General features: G+C 42.4%; 1 protein-coding gene across 1 annotated transcript in view; it reads right to left on the bottom strand.

Annotated features, from left to right (window-relative positions):
- The window catches only part of cd166 (CD166 antigen homolog), a 69,236-nt gene that overhangs the window by 13,011 nt on the left and 30,755 nt on the right, over positions 1-25,470 (bottom strand). The window contains 3 exon segments of the mRNA NM_001146392.1: positions 5,683-5,747; positions 6,435-6,654; positions 9,991-10,097. Coding sequence (NP_001139864.1) covers positions 5,683-5,747; positions 6,435-6,654; positions 9,991-10,097 — 392 coding nt within the window.

Raw genomic sequence — 25,470 nt, 5'->3', positions numbered from 1 at the left:
CTGCTGACATAATCTAATGTTTTGCTTTCGTTGTAAAGCCTTTTTGAAATCGGACAGTGTGGTTAGATAAAGGAGAGTCTTGTCTTTAAAATGCTGTGAAATAGTCATGTTTGAAAAATTGAAGTTTTTTTGTATTTTTGAGGAATTTGTAATTCGCGCCACGCCTATCATTGGATATTGGAGCAGGTGTTCCGCTAGCGGAACGTCTAGATGTAAGAGGCTAAGTTTGCAATTGCAACAAATAATCTGCTCAGACCTCTACCAAGGATCATCAAAAGCTGTGCTATAAATTCTTGGACAACCCAAAGATTCCTAGATGCCCTTCCAGACTCCCTCTACCTACCCAAGGACGTCAGAGTACAAAAATTGGTTAACCATCTAACTGAGGAACTCAATTTAACCTTGCGTAATACCCTAGATGCAGTCGCACACCTAAAAACAAAAAACATTTGTCATAAGAAACTAGTTCCCTGGTATACAGAAAATACCCGAGCCCTGAAGCAAGCTTCCAGAAAATTGGAACGGAAATGGCGCTACACCAAACTGGAAGTCTTCCGACTAGCTTGGAATGACAGTACCGTGCAGTCTCGAAGAGCCCTCACTGCTGCTCGATCATCCTATTTTTCCAACTTAATTGAGGAGAATAAGAACAATCCCAAATGTATTTTTGATATTGTCGGAAAGCTAACCAAAAAGCAGCATTTCCCCAAGAGAGGATGGCTTTCACTTCAGCAGTGTTAAATTCATGTACTTATTTGACGAAGTCTGCATATTTCTCCAAAGCTCAGTTATTCTGAATCTGCACAACACTGCCAGGACCTAGTATCAAGGGAGACACTCAAGTTTTTTATTACTATATCTCTTGACACATTCATGAAAATAGTCTTGGCCTCTAAACCTTCAAGCTGCATACTGGACCCTATTCCAACTAAACTACTGAAAGAGCTGCTTCCTGTGCTTGGCCCTCCTATGTTGAATATAATAAACGGTTCCCATCCACCGGATGTGTACCAAACTCACTTAAAGTGGTAGTAATAAAGCCTCTCTTGAAAAAGCCAAACCTTGACCCAGAAAATATAAAAAACTAAAAATCGGCCTATATCGAATCTCCCATTCCTCTTTAAAAACTTTGAAAAAGCTGTTGCGCAGCAACTCACTGCCTTCCAGAAGACGATGTATACGAAAACGCTTAAGTCTGGGTTTAGACCCCATCATAGCACTGAGACTGCACTCGTGAAAGGGGGTTACCTTTAAATGGCGTCAGACCAAGGTTCTGCATCTGTCCTCGTGCTCCTAGACCTTAGTGCTGTTTTTGATACCATCGATCACCACATTCTTTTGGAGAGATTGGAAACCCAAATTGGTCTATACGGACAGGTTCCGGCCTGGTTTAGATCTTATCTGTCGGAAAGATATCAGTTTGTCTCTGTAGATGGTTTGTCTTCTGACAAATCAACTGTAAATTTCGGCGTTCCTAAAGGTTCCGTTTTAGGACCACTATTGTTTTCAGTATATATTTTACCTCTTGGTGATGTCATTCGGAAACATAATGTTAACTTTCACTGCTATGTGGACGATACACAGCTGTACATTTCAATGAAAGCCCCAAAATTGCCCTCCCTGGAAGCCTGTGTTTCAAATATAAGGAAGTGGATGGCAGCAAATGTTGTACTTTTAAACTCAGACAAAACAGAGATGCTAGTTCCAGGTCCCAAGAAACAAAGAGATATTCTGTTGGATCTGACAATGAATCTTGATGGTTGTACAGTCATCTCAAATAAAACCTTGGCGCTACTCTGGACTCTGATCTCTCTTTTGACGAACATATCGAGAATATTTCAAGGACAGCTTTTTTCCATCTTTGTAACATTGCAAAAATCTGTCCAAAAATGATGCAGAATAATTAATCCATGCTTTTGTCACTTCTAGGTTAGACTACTGCAATACTCTACTTTCCGGCTTCCTGGATAAAGCACAAAATAGACTTCAGTTAGTGCTAAACATGGCTGCTAGAATCTTGACTAGAACCAAAAGATTGGATCATATTACTCCAGTGCTAGTCTCTCTACACAGGCTTCCTGTTAAGGCTAGGGCTGATGTCAAAGTTTTATTTTTAACCTACAAAGCATTACATTGGCTTGCTCCTACCCATCTTTCCGATTTGGTCCTGCCGTACATACCTACACGTACGCTACGGTCACAAGACGCAGGCCTCCTTACTGTCCCTAGAATTTCTAAGCAAACAGCTGGAGGCAGGGCTTTCTCCTATAGAGCTCCATTTTTATGGAATGGCCTTAAGTCTTTATTGAAGTCTCATCTCTTCAGTAGGTCCTATGATTGAGTGTAGTCTGGCCCAGGGGTGTGAAGGTGAACGGAAAGGCACTGCAGCGACGAACCGCCCTTGCTGTCTCTGCCTGGCCAGTTCCTCTCTCTCCACTGAGATTCTCTGCCTCTAACGCTATTATGGGGGCTGAGTCACTGGCTTACTGGTTCTCTTCCATGCCGTCCCTAGAGGGGTGCGACACTTGAGTGGGTTGAGTCACTGACGTGATCTTCCTGTCTGGGTTGGCGCCCCCCTCGGGTATGTGCCGTGGGGGAGGTCTTCGTGTGCTAATCTCTGCCTTGTCTCAGAGTAGTAGGTTGGTGGTTGAAGATATTCTTCTTCCTGTGCCTTGGCAAAGTGGTTGGGGTTATATCCTGCCTGTTTAGCCAGTGTCTCCCGACCCCTCCTGTCTCAGCCTCCAGTATTTATGCTGCAATAGTTTATGTGTCGGGGGACTAGGGTCAGTCTGTTATATCTGGAGTATTTCTCATGTCTTATCCGGTGAATTTAAGTATGCTCCCTCTAATTCTCTCTCTCTCTCTCTCTCTCAGGACCTGAGCCCTAGGACCATGCCTCAGGACTACCTAGCCTGATGACTCCTTGCTGTCCCCAGTCCACCTGGTCGTGCTGCTGCTCCAGTTTCAACTGTTCTGACTGCGGCTATGGAACCCAGACCTGTTCACTGGACGTGCTACCTTGTCCCGGACCTGATGTTTTGGACTCTCTCAACCGCACCTGCTGTCTCTAACTCTGAATGATCGGCTATGAAAAGACAACTGACTTATACTCCTGAGGTGCTGACCTGTTCCACCCTCTACAATCACTGTGATTATTATTATCTGACCCTGCTGGTCAACTATGAACGTTTGAACATCTTGGCCATGTTCTGTTATAATCTCCACCCGGCACAGCCATAAGAGGACAGGCCATCCCTCAGAGCCTGGTTCCTCTCTAGGTTTCTTCTTAGGTTCTGGCCTTTCTAGGGAGTTTTTCCAAGCCACTGTGCTCCTACATCTGCATTGCTTGCTGTTTGGGGTTTTAGGCTGGGTTTCTGTACAGCACTTTGTGACATCGGCTGATGTAAAAAGGGCTTTATAAATAAATTTGATTGATTGATTGCTCAATGGGTGACATGCCTGGTGAGTATGTAGGCCATGCTAAAAACTGGGCCATTTTCCGTGCATTATCATGCTGAAACATGATGATGGCGTCGGATGAATGCACCGACAGAGCGGAAGTGGAGAGAGTCAAAGTTGCAGGTCCATCATCATATTCTGAGAGAGCAACTTGGCTTATATAACAAGGCAATTAGAAATGCCAGACGGGCTCATTTTTCTAACTTGATCACTATTAAATCAGAATAATTTGAGAGTGCTCTTCTCCACCATTGATGATCTGATAAATCCTACCCCATATTTCAGAGATAAGATAAAAAACATTAGGCTGGGTATTAGTCAAGCAAGACCTGATGAAAAGTTTGATGATATGTGTCCTAGCCTACCACGCAAAGGCGCTATGGATTTATTTTCCCTGGTTGACACAGACATGTTCGGGAAAGTGATATCACATTCACAACATAAGCCTTCTGCCTGCCTTCTCGATCCTATCCCCACCACCTTCTTCAAAACAGTTTTTAATTACATATCTAAATAATTCCAAGCTATTGTTAATCATTCCCTGTTCACAGGCACTTTGCCCACAGCACTAAAAACTGCTAACTTGAAACCCCTTCTGAAGAAAAGTAATCTAGCTCTTAGCAATTCTCAGTCAATCTCCAACCTTCCATTCTTAAGCAAAATTCTAGAGAAATTGGTGTTCATACATCAAAATGATTTTTTAAGTGCCAACTGTATTTTTTTTTAATTCCTAATCTGGTTTTCAGGCCCACCACAGCACAGAGACATCCTTAGTTAAAGTGGTAAATTATCTTTAAGCCAGCACAGATGCCAAACAGATCTATGCCCTTGTACTCTTGGATTTAAGTGTTGCATTCAACACTGTTGACCATGATGTCCTTCTGGACAGACTGGAGAGGTGGGTTGGTCTAAATTGGTTTTATTTAACAGGTTGAGAGTTTTTTGTCACCCTTGGTGAACATAACTCAGAGAAAATACATATCACATGTGGCATTCCGCAAGGTTCGTTTTTGGGTCCGTTACTGTTCAGTTTATATATATGTTACCCCTTTGCAGCGTTATCAGAAAGCACAGCATTGATTTTCACTGCTACGCAGATGATACACAACTTTACTTTTCTGTGTCCCCTTGAGGATTTTAGCTCCACGGATAAATTATTAGACTGTATTAGTGATTTAAATACATGGACGGCTCACAACTTCCTCCAGCTAAATCAAGAGAAGGCCGAGGTACTTATTGTTGGAGCCAAAGCACAGAGAGAGAATATGGCAGCACACAGGCAATAAAGATAAAACACCAGGTAAAACACCTAGGTGTTATTTTAGAACATGAACTACATTTCAAATCACACATTAGGAATGTGATCAAAATAGCTTTTTACCACCTGAGAAACATTGCCAAGGTGCGGCCGTTTCTCTCTCAGGCTGATACAGAGAAACTCCTCCATGCTTTTATTACAAGCAGGCTTGACTACTGTAATGCTCTCCTGTCTGGTCTACTCAAGAAAGCCATTGGTCAACTGCAAAACATAAAGAATACTGCAGCAAGGGTACTGATCAAGAACAGACGGAGAGCACACATTACAGTTTGTGTAGAAATTTTTCGGTTGTGCAAACCCAGTTTCATCAGCGAGACGGGTGGCTCATCTCAGACGATCCCGTAGGTGAAGAAGCTGGATGTGGAGGTCCCTGGGCTGGCGTGGTTTCACGTGGTCTGCAGTTGTGAGGCCGGTTGGACGTATTGCCAAATTCAATAAAATAACTTTGGATGCAGCTTATAGTAGAAACATTAACATTAAATTATCTGGCAACAGCTCTGGTGGACATTCCTGCAGTCAGCATGCCAATTGCACGCTCCCTCAAAACTTGAGACATCTGTGGCATTGTGTTGTGCGACAAAACTGCACCTTTTAGAGTGGCCTTGTATTGTCCTCAGCACAAGGTGCACCTGTGTAATGATCATGCTGTTTAATCAGCTTCTTGATATGGATGGATTATCTTTGCAAAGGAGAAATGCCCACTAACAGGGATGTAAGCAAATTTGTTTACATTTTAGGGAATTAAGCTTTTTGTGCTTATGGAACATTTCTGGGATCTTTTATTTCAGCTCATGAAACATGGGACCAACACTTTTAATGTTGCGTTGATATTTTTGTTCAGTATTTATAGTTGGTGAGTTGGGGCAGAAGTCTGCTATGTTCTGTGTTAAATGTGTTCTACTTACCGACGTCAGTTTGCCGTTCTCCAGCTCTTTGGCTTTGTCTTTTATCTGTGGTGGCAATGGCTTCTCTGCAAAAACAATAAACCGGTGAATAATGTAAATGTTATACTCAATGCTCAAATGTAACCAGTAATACTACTACATAGTGTAATGAATGGATGACGTAGGCTGGACTTATGGTTGGTTGGCAATATGACGACAAGTTGCATAAAATTAGTACTATTTTCTCTATGGAAATAAATCCATCTATACACTCTCATCCTGCCTTCAGGGTGGTGTCTGACATACCCCATGAAACCAGGCCTGAAGGTTCCCTTGAAAAATGTAATGTCCGTAACTCTGTAATGCTCCCATGTGATTCACTGACACACACACATAAGACAATGTTTCGATCAGGATCATATATTTGTTGTTTCTGCCTGCACCTATAGGCTATCCACGAAACGGAAGTGACCTCTCAGGGGAGAACAAGTTTGTTACAGTGAAGCGAAACCTTGTCCTTGCGTCTCCATCCAAAAGTTTGTAACTTTTCTAGACTTTGAATATGTCATCCAGTGCCTAGGGAGACATGTTGTCATCACAGCTTCCACTTGAGGTCTGAGATTAAATGTTGATTTCAATCCACCCACTATTTTCAATATTTTCAAAGGCTTCTCAAGCTCGCCACGAGCGCTCTGACAACAAGGGGAAGCTTAAAGATGCATCCATTTTCTTCTGTACCAAATGAACATAACCAAGATGTAGCTACTACTTACTGTGGACCAAGACGTCGACAGGGTGCTCGTCCAGGTTGGAGCCGTACACAACCATGCAGGTGAAGGTCCTCTGGTCCACCAGGGAACCCCCCTGGATCATGAGGCTGGAGTTGGCCGCGATGCTGACTCGGTCCTTGTAGCCGTCCATGGCCTGGATCTGGGCCTCCTCCTTGTGCGCCTGCTTGACCAGGAGGTCTCTGTAGGTGCCGTCATCCATCTCCTGATTTGAGCAAAGCGACAGGGGACTTTCACGTTAGGTTTCACGGTCAGACTTCAGCAATTCAGACACTTTCATCGTGAGCCAGATTTGTACAGACAGATGTGTTGACCTTGAGTCAAGAGTAGCCTTCACTGTAATTGTGTTCATGTATTTTAAGTACAGTACCAGTCAAAAGTTTGGACACACCTACTCATTCTATTTTTTTTTTTACTATTTTCTACATTGTAGAATAATAGCGAAGACATCAAAACTATAAAATAACCCATATGGAATCATGTAGTAACCAAAAAGGTGTTAAACACATAAATCTATTTCATATTTGAGATTATTGAAAGTAGCCACCCTTTGCCTTGACAGGTTTGCACACTCTTGGCATTCTCTCAACCAGCTTCATGAGATAATTGAAATGCATTCCATGTGACTAACAGGTGTGCCTTGTTAAAAGGTAATTTGTGGAATTTCTTGCCTTCTTAATGCGTTTGAGCCAATCAGTTGTGTTGTGACAAGGTAGCGGTAGTATACAGAAAATAGCCCTATTTGGTACAAGACCAAGTCCATATTATGGCAAGAACAGCTCAAATAAGCAAAGAGAAATGACAGTCCATTATTATTTTAAGACATGAAGGTCAGTCAATCTGGAAAATTTCAAGAACTTTGAAAGTTTCTTCAAGTACAGTCGCAAAACCATCAAGCGCTATGATGAAACTGTCTCTCATGAGGACTGCCACAGGAAAGGAAGACTCAGAGTTACCTCTGCTGCAGAGGATAAGTTCATTAAGAGTTACCAGCCTCAGAAATTGCAGCCCAAATAAATGCTTGATAGAGTTGAAGTTACAGACATCTCAACATCAACTGTTCAGAGAAGACTGCGTGAATCAGGCCTTCATGGTCGAATTTCTGCAAAGAAACCACTGCTAAAGGACACCAATAAGAAGAAGAGACTTGCTTGGGTCAAGAAACACGAGCAATGGACATTAAACCAGTGGAAATCTGTCCTTTGGTCTGATGAGTCCAAATTTGAGATTTTTGGAGACGCAGAGTAGGTGAACAGATGATCTCCGCATGTGTGGTTCCCACCATGAAGCATGGAGGAGGAGGTGTGAGGGTGCATTGCTGGTGACACTGTCAGTGATTATTTAGAAACATAGTGAAAATAGCAATAAAGAGAGAACCATGCACAGTACCCACTGGGCAAAAACTGGTTGAATCTAAATCTATGTGATGATGTTGAATCAAAATGGAAAACTTATTGGATTTGCAAAAAGTGCCTTTTGACTTTTTTGTATCTAACTTTTAACCTAAATCCAATGACATGGTGACATTCTTTGTTGATTTCACGTTGAATTCACAATAATTGACAACTCAACCAAATGTAAATCAAAACTTGACATTGAACTGACGACTGTGCCCAGTGGGTAGCGATCATTTTGATTAAACTATTACTGATTCATTTAAAAAAAAATCTTGCATGCCAAATTAACAAAATATTAACATGATTTTTAACCTGATTTTCAAAACCTTTACATTTTATTTAGAGAAATAAAATCTCTACTGTTCTCTGTGAAATGTTCAATGTTGATTGTATTGTTATGAAACTTGTTGATAGATTTAATTACTTATGCATCTAATTAATTATGTTGTTAGATGTTTACATTCTCACTTTACCCATCTTTAGCTTGTCAAAATAATAGGCGTTTTGGCATCAAGTTTCAATAATAGAGATAACTGGAGGACTCTAGATGGATATAATTACTTTTAACATAGACATTGCCATTGAGGTCTTCCAATATTTAAAAATCAACTGGGTGGGGATTCCTATGGGCTGGAACTGCTCAGACAATGCACTCAGAGAGCATTATCTTCTTCAAATTGGGTTGCAAATCAAAGACTAAGGGCTTTATTTAATCCGCAATTAAATTTAAAGGCAGACTGCATTCACGATAAACACTGCATGTCGGCTCAATCGGAAATGATCTTTACATTTCTATCACGGAATCTGTAACACTTCAAGACCAAGATTTATACCAGGACATTGGTCCCAAAATATAAACCCAGACTCAGTAAGTTGAGACCATGACAAGTTAAATACCAAATTGATGTGGTCTCAAGAGTCCATGGGCCCTTTCTTCAATTGTAAGAAACTCAAGTAGAGTGAACTCGAGTATAATACAGTACAGCACAGTAAAGTACAGTAGAGTACATAACAGATGAGTACAGTACAGAAAAGCACATTATAGACATCTGTGCTTTGGCCAAGTAGATGTCAATGTTGGAGAAGTTAGAGCCCCCCTGCTAGCTATGCATCTCAATACTCTACACTTTTTCCTGAAGTCTGCACTTTCCACTACCCTCTGTAGCTCAGTTGGTAGAACTGCCCGTGCTGTCAAAGACGCCATAATGGCACAGATACAAAGATGAGACCTCTATATATCTCGATGATGTCAATTGTTTTGTTTGTGACCATTTTGGTTTGGAAAATGTTTACTTATTTTGGACTTTAAAGAATCCCCATAGCTATCTTTCATTTGGACAGATCCCAGCAAAATATATATATTTTAGTAACAAAATCGTACTTTACATATTTCTTGATATATTAGATGTTAGGTAAAATATATACCAATTTGCTCACTCATTTTCTCCTACTCACCATGTGGCCATGCTGGAGAGAGGTGCAATCCCATCACCTGGTGATATTTGTAGGGATGTGGCTTAAAGTACATTAGTTTAAAGTGTGTGTTTCGGTAGTGACATCAAAAGGTAGGACAGCATTTTTTTTTGAAAGATGTTTAACAATAAACTACTAATTAGATCATTATCATTCAATGTAATAATAGAAGAACTCAAGATGTTCTATTGAAATAAAAAATAATACAAAAATAATGAATTGCTTCATTCTCAATGATGAATTTTAGGAGTTAGGGTTTGGGACAGCCACTTCTCAAAATAAATAGGTGTATAAAAAATGACTTTGGACGACATTTTTTTAAACAATATGTATGTTATTGCCTTAGATTGAATTACAACATATCATGAGACTTAACAGTTTTTAAATCATTTTTTGGGGGGGGGGTGGGACTGCAATACAAAGGGGTGGAACAGGGCTTCAACCACCAAAAACTTGTTCCATCTCTAGGCGCTGTCTAGACCGCCTCATTAATGATTCATTACTGTTGTTGTCATGTTCTCTTGGATAATAATCATGTGGAATGTGTGTGTGTTAAATGTGCTGATTTAAAATCAGTTTGTTTGACTTCAACTTTTGGATGAGTAGTCTCCACCTACATATGTATCTGGAACAGACAATGGGAGACAAATGACAGTAAAAAGACTACTTACATATTTCCATTTAGTGAAGATAAGATCCTTAGGCTTGGCAGCTCCATTATTGCACGGCACTTCGATCGTCTCTCCATACAAGCCTATCACAGTTACTGTGCTACGAACTGAAAAATGAAAAAATATGTTGAAAGTGCAACACAGGATTTTCCACAAAAAATGGCATTGTAATTTCAGAAAATGTCCATAACATACATACACTATATATATACAAAAGCATGTGGGGACCCCTTCAAATGAACTGATTCAGCTATTTCAGCCACACCCGTTGCTGACAGGTGTATAACATCGAGCACACAGCCATACAATCTTCATTTACAAACATTGGCAGTAGAATGGCCTTACTGAAGAGCTCAGTGGCTTTCAACATGGCACCGTCATAGGATGCCACCTTTCCAAAAAGAAAATGTGTAAAATTTCTGCCCTGCTAGAGCTGCCCCGGTCAACTATAGGTGCTGTTATTGTAAAATGTAAACGTCTCAGCCGCGAAGTGGTAAGCCACACAAGCTCACAGAACAGGACCACCACGTAGTGCGTAAAACATTGTCTGTCCTCCGTTGAAACACTCACTACCAAGTTCCAAACTTGGAAGCAACGTCAGCTGGAAGCAACGTCAGCACAATAACTGTTTGTAGGGAGCTTAATGAAATGGGTTTCCATGGCCAAGTAGCCACTCACAAGCCTAAGACCATTATGCGCAATGCCAACTGTCGGCTGGAGTGGTGTAAAGCTTGCCTCCATTGGACTCTGGAGCAGTGAAAACCCGTTCTTTGGAGTGACGAATCGTGCTTCATCAGCTGGCAGTCTGGCGGACTAATCTGGGTTTTGCATAATGCCAATTGTAAAGTTAAGTGGAGGAGGAATAATGGTCTGGGGCTATTTTTGATGGTTCGGGCTAGGCCCCTTACTTCCAGGCAAGGCAAATCTTAACACAATTCTGTGCTTCCAACTTTGTGGCAACAGTGTGGGGAAAGCACTTTCCTATTTCAGCATGACAATGCACCCGTGCACAAAGCGAGGTCCATACAAAAATGGTTTGTTGAGATCGGTGTGGAAGAACTTGACTGGTCTGCACAGAGCCCTGACCTCAACCCCATCAAACACCTTTGGGATGAATTGGAAAGCAGACTGCAAGCTAGGCCTAATCGCCCAACATCAGTGCCCAACTTCATTAATGCTCTTTGTGGCTGAATGGAAGCAAGTCCCTGCAGCAATGTTCCAACATCTAGAGGAAAGCTTTCCCAGAAGAGTGGAGACTGTTATCGCAGCAAAAGGAGGACCAACTCCATATTAATGTCCATGACTTTGGAATGAGTTGTTCGACGAGCAGGTGTCCACATACTTTTGGTCATGTAGCGTATCTGGCGCGAATAGTGGAATGATAGTGTTTCACAGTATTACTTACCCACCAGTGTTGTGATTGGCTGTGATATTCGCCTATTGATTTATCCTGCCGGAGCGGCATCTGCTGTCAAACTGGGAAAGCTGTTCTGACTTTGGGGCCCGTGTTATCTAGTGGAAATCACTAATTTCCTGGTTGCAAAGATTCTACACTGTTCGCTCAATTTCAGTTTATGTGAGAAAACAAGCACTGAATAGTGAAGGGAATCATTGTACCATCTAAATTCCTGTGAAATATCTTTCCAATAACAACAAATATAGTTTTAACAGCTGTTTGAAGCTGGTGGACAAAAACCGCTGTGGAAGCTGGTGGACCTAAACCGAAAGTAACTTTCGTTTTGACAACAGATGCCACTCCAGCGGTAGAAATCAATAGGCAAATATCACAGTCAAACAGTACACTGGCTGGTAAGTATTACTGTGAAACAAAATCATTCAATGCAAAAATGATGTGTGCAAATCCTATGTGTAGCACCTTTTAAATGGAGTATTATTAAACTCTTTAGAGCTCTATGGGGACCGCATAGCGGTAGATCACTGTGGGGTACCTGGACAAGGTCATGCAAAACAAAGCCACCTGGAAAAGGTTTAGGATGGCAAACAATGCAAGCAGGGGTGCTGCAACTGAGTAACATAATTCTAAGGTGCCGCATTTTTGGTGAAGAACTTCCTGACCAAACCGTTTCCATATATTTTCCATTTCAAAGTGCTTCTCTGTGAGTAATATGTGACAGTGGTAAGCTAGGGTCCAACACCCCGACGAGGCAGCTGAGTCACACTGCCATCCCTAACCATTTCTTTCCAGGAAAACAGAGCAGGCCCTATGGTAGAGGTTGCCATGGTGACAATGAGACCCCGCCAGGCAGCGAGTTGGACAGCTTTAGGAGAGGAGATGAATGGGACAGGTCAGAGGGAGCAGGACTGGAGGGATCTTCTCGCTCCCACCACTTCTATAGGTTCCTTGCTGTCTTTGAGCTTTTATGCCAAAGAAGCAGAGCAAGGCAGAGTTCAAATTCTGGTCATACCAAAGCAATAAACTATTGGCAATCCCAACAGAAATCAACAGTACACAGACAAAGTGGCATTTGCACTTGTCTAAGTAGCCTCGTGTTCCCATTCTATTTACACTCTCAATATCCCATGCGTAAGTGTATTACGGTGCTGATGAAAAAAATAGGCGCATGTGATTTTGGTCACTTAATATAAGACACGAGGTACAAGACAATTCAGCACAGAGCTTATAGTTAAGAGTATTCTAAATATAACTTCTAAAAAGCACAAGAGCCATTTGAGGAAGTGGTTTGAGTGTCTGATTCAAGGTCCCTTCAATAAGTTCATTGTTTGGGTCAGAGATATACATCAAACTTTATTGCTTGGAATTTGAGAAGACGCTAACCTTTCAAAGTGAGTGTATGTGAGAGGGACTCAAATGGATTGTGACCAACTGTTTTTCTCCTAATTCCATTTACACAAAAAAAAACACAATATGTATTTCACAAAATAGAACACATTGACATTTTCCAGACCTGGGTCAAATGTTCTTTCAAATACTTTAGGTGCACTTGATGAATGTAGCGAACCGGGAATGCTGGTTTGAACAGCCCAGTCTCATCCGAGAATTAAATGAAGCTGCCTCTGATAACCCCATGCTGAGCTGTCTGGAATTGGAGGGGAAACCTCCAAGTATGATAAGAGCAGCATGTGCAGTCAGCCCACTGCTCCATGTAACCCATGAAAGTGTGTCTGTTCAAATAAAAATAAAATACTCTCCGACTAGTAACTGCCCTTCTTCAAAAACAAACCCTGGCAACTGATTCTGACCTGCAGCAATGGGGTTGTTCCCACTGGTTTAAAACTGGTTGAATCAATGTTGCTTCCATGTCATTTCCACGAAAACGGATCTATGTAATGACGTTATATCAATGTGGAAAACTAATAGGATTTGTAAAAACTCAAACTTAAGGGAATTTGTCTTTTTTTTACCCAACTTTTAACTAAATCCAATGACATGGTGAAATGTTTTATTAATTTCACGTAGAATTCACATTAGTTGACAACTCAAACAAATGTAAATCAAAACTAGACGTTGAACTGATGTCTGTGCCCAGTGGGTTTGCTCTGGCTGAGAAGTGCTATGGTTTTATCTTGTACAGGTGATTGTGCAACCTAACAAATGAATGCTTTTGACCAGGGAACAGATGTTTATTTGCATGTTTATTTCCTCAAGCGCATACTATACTTGTACTACGAGGAAAGTGTCGGTGGACAATCTTTCTTTACTGTCAAATTAGAAGTAAACTATATGGATTTGTGTAAAGAACTAGAGTTTAACTCATTCCATGCTTCACGCATGGAATGATGTTTCGTGATTTCTTAGAACTTATTCAGAATGATGATACTGAGAAATGTACTTTGACAGCTTTTGAATAATTTAATTACAAGGCTCAAAATATGATGGAAGTTTGCCTTCATGTGGTTGTACAGATGTGTGAATAACTAAAAACATGAAGGAAGATAAGTCTGCCTTCAAGTGTTCAAGGAGTGTGAAAAAAAACAACAGCTTGGTGTGAGGCTAACATTTACAATAAATTCACCTGTCAAAATAAAAATATGTCTATGTGGAATAAGGGATTAGCTGCACAAGGAAATTACACATTTAAAAACAATAATTGTTCTATCAAGCACAATCACAAACAATTCTAGAAGTATCTTATTTGAAACAAGAGGCAGAAGTCATGAATGGTTATAATGGCACTATAATTCATTTAGTCTTCAGTAGGTTTCTTCAAATGTGGTGAACATTACCAAACCGTGCCAAGTAGTCAGACTACAGCATATACTTGCAATGTAAATGTGACCCGTTTCAGGAAACTATGCGTATGTCGCAAGTCACAACTTCACAGGAGAGCCATTTTAACATTATTTAAAAAAAAATGTTTTAACAAAATGCGTTTTTTGGCAGAAATGCCTTCTGGAACATGTGAACTTTCATGTGCCTTAATAACAAACTTGTATACCATCTGTAAATATGATCAAAATTGTTAAATTACAAGCCTTGTTGGTTAAGCCACAGAAAAAGTGGCAACCTTCCCACTAGCCATGATTGGCTGAGATAATGAGGGCTGGACACGCTGAGAAAGGAGTTCAGATTGGTATGCCATATAAACTCAGCAAAAAGAGGTAAATATTTGTATGAACATAACAAGATTCAACAACTGAGACAAACTGAACAAGTTCCACAGACATGTGACTAACAGAAATGGAATAATGTCTCCCTGAACAAAGGGGGGGTCAAAATCAAAAGTAACAGTCAGTATCTGGTGTGGCCACCAGCTGCATTAACCTCTTACATCTAGACGTTCCGCTAGCGGAACACCTGCTCCAATAGCCAATGATGGGCGTGGCGCGAATTACAAATTCTCAAAAATACAAAAAAACTTCAATTTTTCAAACATATGACTATTTTACACCATTTTAAAGACAAGACTCTCCTTTATCTAACCACACTGTCCGATTTCAAAAAGGCTTTACAACGAAAGCAAAACATTAGATTATGTCAGCAGAGTACCCAGCCAGAAATAATCAGACACCCATTTTTCAAGCTAGCATATAATGTCACATAAATCCAAACCACAGCTAAATGCAGCACTAACCTTTGATGATCTTCATCAGATGACACCCCTAGGACATGATGTTATACAATACATGCATGTTTTGTTCAATCAAGTTCATATTTATATCAAAAACCAGCTTTTCACATTAGCATGTGACGTTCAGAACTAGCATACACTGCCGGTGAATTTACTAAATTACTCACGATAAACGTTCACAAAAAGCATAACAATTATTTTAAGAATTATAGATACAGAACTCCTCTATGCACTCGCTATGTCCGATTTTAAAATAGCTTTTCGGTGAAAGCACATTTTGCAATATTCTAAGTAGATAGCCCGGCATCACGGCTAGCTATTTACACACCCACCAAGTTTAGCACTCACCAAAGTCAGATTTACTATAAGAAAAATTTTATTACCTTTGCTGTTCTTCGTCAGAATGCACTCCCGGGACTTCTACTTCAATAACAAATGTTGGTTTGGTCCCAAATAATCCATAGTTATATCCAAATAGCGGCGTTTTGTCCGTGTGTTCAAGACACTATCCGAAAGGGTAAATAAGGGTTACGCGCCCGACGCGTTTCGTGACAAAAAAAATTCTAAATATTCCATTACCGTACTTCGAAGCATGTCAACCGCTGTTTAAAATCAATTTTATGCCATTTTTCTCGTAAAAAAGCGATAATATTCCGACCGGGAAAGCGTGTTTACGTTCAAAGAGAGAGAAAGTAAAAGCATGGGATCCCCTCGTGCACGAGCCTCAGTCTGATGGCCCTCTGATCGACCACCATCGAAACGCGCTAAAGTTTTTCTGCCAGCGGCTGGAATTACATCATTCAGCTTTTTCCCGGGTTCTGAGAGCCTATGGGAGCCGTAGGAAGTGTCACGTTACAGCAAAGATCCTAAATTTTCTTTAAACAGAGCCAAGAAGCCCAAGGAATGGTCAGAGAGGGTACTTCCTGTTTGGAATCTTCTCAGGTTTTTGCCTGCCATATGAGTTCTGTTATACTCACAGACACCATTCAAACAGTTTTAGAAACTTTAGGGTGTTTTCTATCAAACGCCAATAATAATATGCATATTCTAGTTTCTGGGCAGGAGTAATAATCAGATTAAATCGGGTACGTTTTTTATCCGGCCGTGAAAATACTGCCCCCTAGCCATAACAGGTTAAGTACTACAGTGCATCTCCTCCTCATGGACTGCATCAGATTTGCCAGTTCTTGCTGTGAGATGTTACCCCACTGTTCCACCAAGGCACCTGCCAACAGGTCCCAGACGTGCTCAAAGGGATTGAGATCCGGGCCCTTCGCTGGCCATGGCAGAACACTGACATTCCTGTATTGCAGGATATCACGCACAGAATGAGCAGTATGGCTGGTGGCATTGTCATGCTGGAGGGTCATGTCAGGATGAGCCTGCAGTAAGGGTACCACATGAGGGAGGTCGTCTTCTCTGTAACGCACAGCGCTGAGATTGCCTGCAATGAGAACAAGCTCAGTCCGATGATGCTGACACACTGCCTCAGACCATGACGGACCCTCCACCTCCAAATTGAACCCGCTACAGAGTACAGGCCTCGGTGTAACGCTCATTCCTTCAACGATAAACGCGAATCCGACCATCACCCCTGGTGAGACAAAACCGCAACTTTTTGCCAATCCTGTCTGGTCCAGCGACAGTGGGTTTGTGCCTATAGGCGACGTTGTTGCCTGTGATGTCTGGTGAGGACCTGCCTTACAACAGGCCTACAAGCCCTCAGTCCAGCCTCTCTCATCCTACAGTCTGAGCACTGATGGAGGGATTGTGCGTTCCTGGTGTAACTCGGGCAGTTGTTGTTGCCATCCTGTACCTGTCCCGCAGGTGTGATGTTCGGATGTATCGATCCTGTGCAGGTGTTGTTACACGTGGTCTGCCATTGCGAGGATGATCAACTGTCCGTCCTGTCTCCCTGTAGCGCTGTCTTAGGCATCTCACAGTATGGACATTGCAATTTATTGCCCTGGCCACATCTGCAGTGCTCATGCCTCCTTGCAGCATGCCTAAGGTACATTCATGCAGATGAGCAGGGACCCTGGGAATCGTTCTTTTGCTGTTTATCAGGGTCAGTAGAAAGGCCTCTTTAGTGTCCTAAGTTTTCATAACTATGACATTAATTGCCTACCGTTTGTAAGCTGTTAGTGTCTTAACGACCGTTCCACAGGTGCATGTTCATTAATTGTTTATGGTTCATTGAACAAGCATGGGAAACAGTGTTTACACCCTTTACAATTAAGATCTGTGAAGGTATTTGGATTTTTACAAATTATCTTTGAAAGGCAGGGTCCTGAAAAAGGGACGTTTCTTTTTTTTTGAGTTTAGAAGGTTTCTGTCTATTTGAACAGGTCAGTGTGTTGGGTAATCCTGTCAAACGCTGCTTTAAAAATAAAAAATGTATTCTGTAGTGGAGCTGCACAGATAAGTGTTACTCTCCACTTTCTGGAGGATCAAGTTTTGAAAATCAGTGGAATTAGAGTATGATAGCTAAAGAGATGGAGAAAACACCTGTCTCCGGATTACATCTTCAAACTAAGGGCAACTGTGGCATGGCATCCGTGACAGGGAGATGCGTACATCATGCATGATGTTGTATACAGGTAAGATAGTCTAGCATTAGCTAGCCACATTTTCAGAATAATTTTGACAGAAAGTGGTTTCATTTCAAGCTAAAGTGTACTGTTAGCTAGCTAGCTAACATTAGCTGGCTGGCTCCCTAGCTGACATTATTATTTGTATCCCAGAGCTGTTTTCTTCGCTAGTTAGAGCCTAATGTTAGCTAGCTAACATTGAACCTGGATGGTTAGCTCCCAGCAGATTCATGCAGCGTAGTAACGACATGATTTGGCACTATGTTCATTGCTGTTTAACCTGTCTGGGATAGGGGGCAGTATTTTCACGGCCGGATAAAAAATGTACCCGATTTAAACTGGTTACTACTCTTGCCCAGAAACAAGAATATGCACATACTTAGTAGATTTGGATAGAAAACACTCTGAAGTTTCTAAAACTGTTTGAATGGTGTCTGTGAGTATAACAGAACTCATATGGCAGGCAAAAACCTGAGAAAATTCCTAGCAGGAAGTGGCCTGTCTGCGTTTTTCTAGTTCTCCCTTTGCTTCTCTATCGAAACTACAGTTCCCGTGGGGTTATATAGCACTTTCTAAGGCTTCCATTGGCTCTCTAAAGCGTTCAGAAAGCGGATTGACGCGTCTCCTGTCTCCAGGCAGAGTACAGGAGCACAGTTTGTCAGTGGACTGCCTGGTGGCTAAGAGATTGGAAATGCACATTCGAGACCGCCATTATTTCTCTTCCTTTTTGAATGAATACAGCATTGTCCGGTTGGAATATTATCGATATTTTACGAGAAAAATACCATAAAAATTGATTTTAAACAGCGTTTGACATGCTTCTAAGTACGGTAAAGGAACATTTTGAAATGTTTTGTCTCGAAATGCGCTCGCGCGTTACCCTTTGGATAGTGACCTGAACGCACGAACAAAACAGGGGTATTTGCACATAACTATGGATTATTTGGAACAAAAACAACATTTGTTGTGGAAGTAGCAGTCCTGGGAGTGCATTCTGACAAAGAACCGCAAAGGTAATCGAATTTTTCTAATAGTAATTCTGAGTTTAGGTTGCCCCGAACTTGGCGGGTGTCAAATTAGCTAGCCGTGATGGCTGAGCTATGTACTCAGAATATTGCAAAATGTGCTTTCGCCGAAAAGCTATTTTAAAATCTGACATAGCGATTGCATTAAGGAGTTCTGTATCTATAATTCTTAAAATAATTATGTATTTTGTCAACATTTATCATGAGTAATTTAGTAAATTCACAGGAAGTTTTCAGTGGGAATACAATTTTTGAACATCACACGCCAATGTAAAAAGCTGTTTTTTGATATAAATATGAACTTGAATGAACAAAACATGCATGTATTGTATAACATAATGTCCTAGGAGTGTCATCTGATATTGTGAGGTCCCTGGCAATTCCCAGCCCTACACAGTTGACAAAAGTAGAGTACAGTACTGATGCTTTGTAATTGCAATGCAATTGGCATAACCACTTAACCACCTTGAGGACTCAAACCCCCAAATTAGGGACTGACCTGAGCTGTGAAACTTGAGACTTGCCCATTATTATTTGGGACTTGACTCGAGACTCAAAAGGTTAAGACTTGAGACTGGTTTAGGACATGCAAAATTGTGACTTTTCCCATCTCTGGAACCAGGAAGTAATACAACTATGTGACAGCCATTGGAGTGATAGAGAAAAAAATGTACAGAAGGTTAACAAAAATCTTGGATGCAATCTTCCTTTTCTGGGAAATGGTGGCCCTAGAATTGAGTCTAATGGGTCTGAAGTGCAAGAAACATTTGTCACTCTGCCCTGCTCGGTCTCCTTTCTGCCCTGAGGCAGTAGTGGTAGGTAGGGCTGAGGTGGGTGAGCTTCCAGGAAGTACCTCAAGTGATGGGAGGCTCACGAGAAAGACTCTGTGGGCTCAGAAGAGGCTCTTCCATCAATCTCTCTGGCCTAAATGAGACACTATTAAGCATAGTGTGAGGCAATTTAACCCCGGCAACAACACCTACCAGATAGTCAGTCTGCTGCAGGCAATCATTACAGTCCAATCTTATTGGCAGTCTCCTGGTCAAGAACAACGGCTTCATTTCCCTGTTCTGCTTCTTGTCCTAAACCAATTGGAACCATTTAGCAGCATGATATCCAACCCAGATGGAGGAAAAGACAGATTTGGTCTTGGAGGTCAACCAATCAACTCTGTCCCTCCTAACTCCCCAAGATTCCCATTCAATGTCTCTACATTTATAAAATTAAATCTGAATTGTATTTAGATGGTCCCACAATTTAAAAAGCCACCCCCCACATTTACCAAAGAATGGAGAGTCATTCAGATCTCTACAGTTTATGCCCCCCCCCAAATACTGTTTCGTCATTTCAAATCATATCTAATTTTATCGGTCACATGCTTTGTAAACAACAGGTGTAGACTAATAATGAAATGCTTACTTAAGGGGCCTTCACAACAATGCAGAGAGAAAGAAAAAATTATAGAAAAGTAAAACTCGTAATAAAAGATACACATTGTGTAACGATAACTTGGCTATATACAAGGGGTACCAGTACCAAGTCGATGTGTAGGGGTAATTGAGGTAGATACACTACATGGCCAAAGGTATGTGACACCTGCTTGTCGAACATCTCATTCCAAAATCATGGTCATTAATATGGAGATTATTCCCCCCTTTGCTGCTATAGTAGCCTCCACTCTTCTGGGAAGGCATTCCAATAGATGTTGCAACATTGCTTCGGGGACTTTCTTCCATTCAGCCACAAGAGCATTACTGAGGACAGTCACTGATGTTGAGCGATTAGGCCTGGCTCGCAGTCGGCTTTCCAATTCATCCCAAAGGTGTTCGATCGGGTTGAGGTCAGGGCTCTGTGAAGGCCAGTCAAGTTCTTCCACACTGATCTCAACAAACCATTTCCTTATGGACCTCAATTTGTCCACGGGGGTCATTGTCATGCTGAAACAGGAAAGGGCCTTCCTCAAACTTGCCACGAAGTTGGAAGCACAGAATCCTCTAGAATATCATTGTATGCTGTAGCATTAAGATTTTTCTTCACTAGAACTAAGGCCTAGCCCGAAACATGAAAAACAGCCCCAGAACATTAAACTTAACAGTTGGCACTATGTATTCGGGCAGGTAGCGTTCTCCTGGCATCCACCATATCCAGAATTGTCCATCGGACTGCAAGCTGGTGAAGCATGATTCATCACTCCAGAGAATGCGTTTCCACTGCTCCAGAGTCTAATGGCGACGGGCTTTACACCACTCCAGCCGATGCTTGGCATTGAGCATGGTGATCTTAGGCTTGTGTGGTTGCCCCACCATGGAAACCCACTTCATGAAGCTGCTGACGATGCATCCAAAAGCAGTTTGGAACTCGATGGTGAGCATTACAACGGAGGACAAACTATTTTTACGCACTGTGCGCTTCTTCAGCACTCGGAGGTCCCATTCTGTGAGTTTGTGCAGAAATTTTACGAACTGACTCGTTGGACAGGTGGCATCTTATGACGGTGACACGTTAAAAGTCACTGAGCTCTTCAGTAATGCCATTCTACAGACAATATTTGTCTATGGAAATGGCATGGCTGTATGTTAGATTTTATATACCTGTCAGCAACGGGTGTGGCTGATATAGCTGAATCCACTAATTTGAAGGGGTATCCACATACTTTTGGCCATGTAGTGTATGCACATACAACTAGGAATAAAGTGACAGATAATAAACAAAAGCAGCAGTGTATGTGATGAGTCAAAAAACTTTCTGCAAAAAGGGTCAAAACCAAATAGCTATCCGGACTCTTTGCTAACTATTTAACTACACTGGGCAAAAATAAACTCTGCAAAAAAAAAAAAACTTTTCAGGACCCTGTCTTTCAAAAATAATTCGTAAAAATCCAAATAACTTCACAGATCTTAATTGTAAAGGGTTTAAACACTGTTTCCCATGCTTGTTCAATGAACCATAAACAATTAATGAACACGCACCTGTGGAACGGTCGTTAAGACACTAACAGCTTACAGACGGTAGGCAATTAAGGTCACAGTTATGAAAACCAGGGACACTAAAGAGGCCTTTCTAATGACTGAAAAACACCAAAAGAAAGATGCCCAGGGTCCCTGCTCATCTGCGTGAACGTGCCTTAGGCATGCTGCAAGGAGGCATGAGGACTGCAGATGTGGCCAGGGCCCGTACTGTGAGACGCCTAAGACTGCGCTACAGGGAGACAGGATGGACAGCTGATCGTTCTCGCAGTGGCAGACCATGTCAAATCAAATCAAAGTTTGTCACGTGCGCCGAATACAACAGGTGTAGACCTTACAGGGAAATGCTTACTTACAGGCTCTAACCAATTGTGCAAAAAAGGTGTTAGGTGAACAATAGGTAAGTAAAGAAATAAAACAACAGTAAAAAGACAGGCTATATACAGTAGCGAGGCTACATACAGACACCGGTTAGTCAGGCTGATTGAGGTAGTATGTACATATGGTTAAAGTGACTATGCATATATGATGAACAGAGTAGCAGTAATGTAAAAGGGGCTGGCGGGTGGTGGGACACAATGCAGATAGCCCAGTTAGCCAATGTGGGGGAGCACTGGTTGGTCGGCCCAATTGAGGTAGCATGTACATGAATGTATAGTTAAAGTGACTATGCATACATGATAAACAGAGAGTAGCAGCAGCATAAAAAGAGGGTTTGGGGGGGCACACATTGCAAATAGTCCGGGTAGCCATTTGATTACCGGTTCAGGAGTCTTTTGGCTTGGGGGTAAAAACTGTTGAGAAGCCTTTTTTTCCTAGACGTGGTACTCCGGTACCGCTTGCCATGCGGTGGTAGAGAGAACAGTCTGACAATTTTTAGGGCCTTCCTCTGACACCGCCTGGTGTAGAGGTCCTGGATGGCAGGCAGCTTAGCCCCAGTGATGTACTGGGCCGTACGCACTACCCTCTGTAGTGCCTTGCGGTTAGAGGCATAGCAATTGCCGTACCAGGCAGTGATGCAACCAGTCAGGATGCTCTGCTGCAGCTGTAGAACCTTTTGAGGATCTCTTGACCCATGCCAAATCTTTTTCGTTTCCTGAGGGGGAATAGGCTTTGTCGTGCCCTCTTCATGACTGTCTTGGTGTGTTTGGACCATTCTAGTTTGTTGTTGATGTGGACACCGAGGAACTTGAAGCTCTCAATCTGCTCCACTACAGCCCCGTCGATGAGAATGGGGGCGTGCTCAGTCCTCCTTTTCCTGTAGTCCACAATCATCTCCTTAGTCTTGGTTACGTTGAGGGATAGGTTGTTATTCTGGCACCACCCGGCCAGGTCTCTGACCTCCTCACTATAGGCTGTCTCGTCGTTGTCGGTGATCAGGCCTACCACTGTTGCGTCGTCGAAAAACTTAATGATGATGTTGGAGTCGTGCCTGGCCATGCAGTCGTGGGTGAACAGGGAGTACAGGAGGGGACTGAGCACGCACCCCTGGGGAGCTCTAGTGTTGAGGATCAGAGTGGCAGATGTGTTGCTACCTACCCTCACCACCTTGGGGCGGCCCGTCAGGAAGTCCAGGATCCAGTTGCAGAGGGAGGTGTTTAGTCCCAGGAACCATAGTACCCTCAAACTCATCACTAAGCTATGGTGTTGAACGTTGAGCTGTAGTCAATGAATAGCATTCTCACATAAGTGTTCCTTTTGTCGAGGTGGGAAAGGGCAGTGTGGAGTGCAATAGAGATTGCATCATCTGTGGATCTGTTTGGGCGGTTTGCAAATTGGAGTGGGTCTAGGGTTTCTGGGATAATGCTGTTGATGTGAGCCATTACCAACCTTTCAAAGCACTTCATGGCTACGGACGTCAGTGCTAGGGGTCTGTAGTCATTTAGACAGGTTGCCTTTGTGTTCTTGGGCACAGGGACTATGGTGGTCTGCTTGAAACATGTTGGTATTACAGACTCAATCAGGGACATGTTGAAAATGTCAGTGAAGACACCTGCCAGTTGGTCAGCACATGCCCGGAGCACACGTCCTGGTAATCCATCTGGCACCGCAGCCTTGTGTATGTTGACCTGTTTAAAGGTCTTACACACGTCGGCTACGGAGAGCGTGATCACACAGTCGTCCGGAAAAGCTGATGCTCTCATGCATGCCTCGGTGTTGCTTGCCTCGAAGCGAGCATAGAAGTGATTTAGCTCGTCTGGTAGGCTCGTGTCACTGGGCAGCTCACAGCTGTGCTTCCCTTTGTATTCTGTAATAGTTTGCAAGCCCTGCCACATAAGACGAGCGTCGGAGCTGGTGTAGTATGATTCAATCTTAGCCGTGTATTGACGCCTTGCCTGTTTGATGGTTCGTCGCAGGGTATAGCAGGATTTCTTGTAAGCTTCCAGGTTAGATTCCCGCACCTTGAAAGCGGCAGGTCTACCCTTTAGCTTAGTGCAAATGTTGCCTGTAATCCATGGATTCTGTTTGGGGTATGTACGTACAGTCACTGTGGGGACGACGTCTTCGATGCACTTATTGATAAAGCCAGTGACTGATGTGGTGTACTCCTCAATGCCATCTGAAGAATCCCGGAACATGTTCCAGTCTGTGATAGCAAAACAGTCCTGTAGTTTAGCATCTGCTTCATCTGACCACTTTTTTATAGACCGAGTCACTGGTGCTTCCTGCTTTAATTTTTGCTTGTAAGCAGGAATCAGGAGGATAGAGTTGTTAACAACACCTGCACAGGATCGGTACATCCGAACATCACACCTGCGGGACAACTGCCCGAGTTACACCAGGAACGCACAACGTCGCCTATGGGCACAAACCCACCATCGCTGGACCAGACAGGACTGGCAAAAAGTGCTCTTCACTGACGAGTCGCGGTTTTGTCTTACCAGGGGTGATGGTCGTCGAAGGAATGAGCAGTACACCGAGGCCTGTACTCTGGAGCGGTATCGATTTGGAGGTGGAGGGTCCTTCATGGTCTAGGGCGGTGTGTCACAGCATCATCGGACTGAGCTTGTTGTCATTGCAGGCGATCTCAACGCTGTGCATTACAGGGAAGACATCCTCCTCCCTCATGTGGTACACTTCCTGCAGGCTCATCCTGACATGACCCTCCAGCATGACAATGCCACCAGCCATATTGCTCATTCTATGCGTGATTTCCTGCAAGACAGGAATGTCAGTGTTATGCCATGGCCAGCGAAGAGCACATCTGGAACCTGATGGATTGGAGGGTGAGGGCTAGGGCCATTCCCCCCCAGAAATGTCCGGGAACATGCAGGTGCCTTGGTGGAAGAGTGGGGTAACATCTCACAGCAAGAACTGGCAAATCTGGTGCAGATGCACTGCAGTACTTAATGCAGCTGGTGGCCACACCCGATACTGACTTACTTTTGATTTTGACCCCCCCTTTGTACAGGGACACATTATTCCATTTCTGTTAGTCACATGTCTGTGGAACTTGTTCAGTTTGTGTCAGTTATTGAATCTTGTTATGTTCATACAAATATTTACACATGTTAAGTTTGCTGAAAATAAACAGTTGACAGTGAGAGGACGTTTCTTTTTTGCTGAGTTGATAAACGCAACGTGTTGGTCCCATGTTCCATGAGCTGAAATAAAAGATGGCAGAAATTTTCCATATGCACAAAAAGCTAATTTCTTAAACATTTTGTGCACAAATTTGTTTACATCCCTGTTAGTGAGCATTTATACTTTTGCCAAGATAATCCATCAACCTGACAGGTGTGGCATATCAAGAAGATGATTAAACAGCATGATCATTAAACAGATGCACTTGTGCTGGGCACAATAAAAGGCTACTCTAAAATGTGCAGTTTTGTCACACAACACA

This window comes from Salmo salar, chromosome 04 (assembly GCF_965601325.2).
Source record: "Salmo salar chromosome 04, fSalSal1, whole genome shotgun sequence".
NCBI lineage: Eukaryota > Metazoa > Chordata > Actinopteri > Salmoniformes > Salmonidae > Salmo > Salmo salar.
This window is presented reverse-complemented; position numbering and strand designations above follow the sequence as displayed.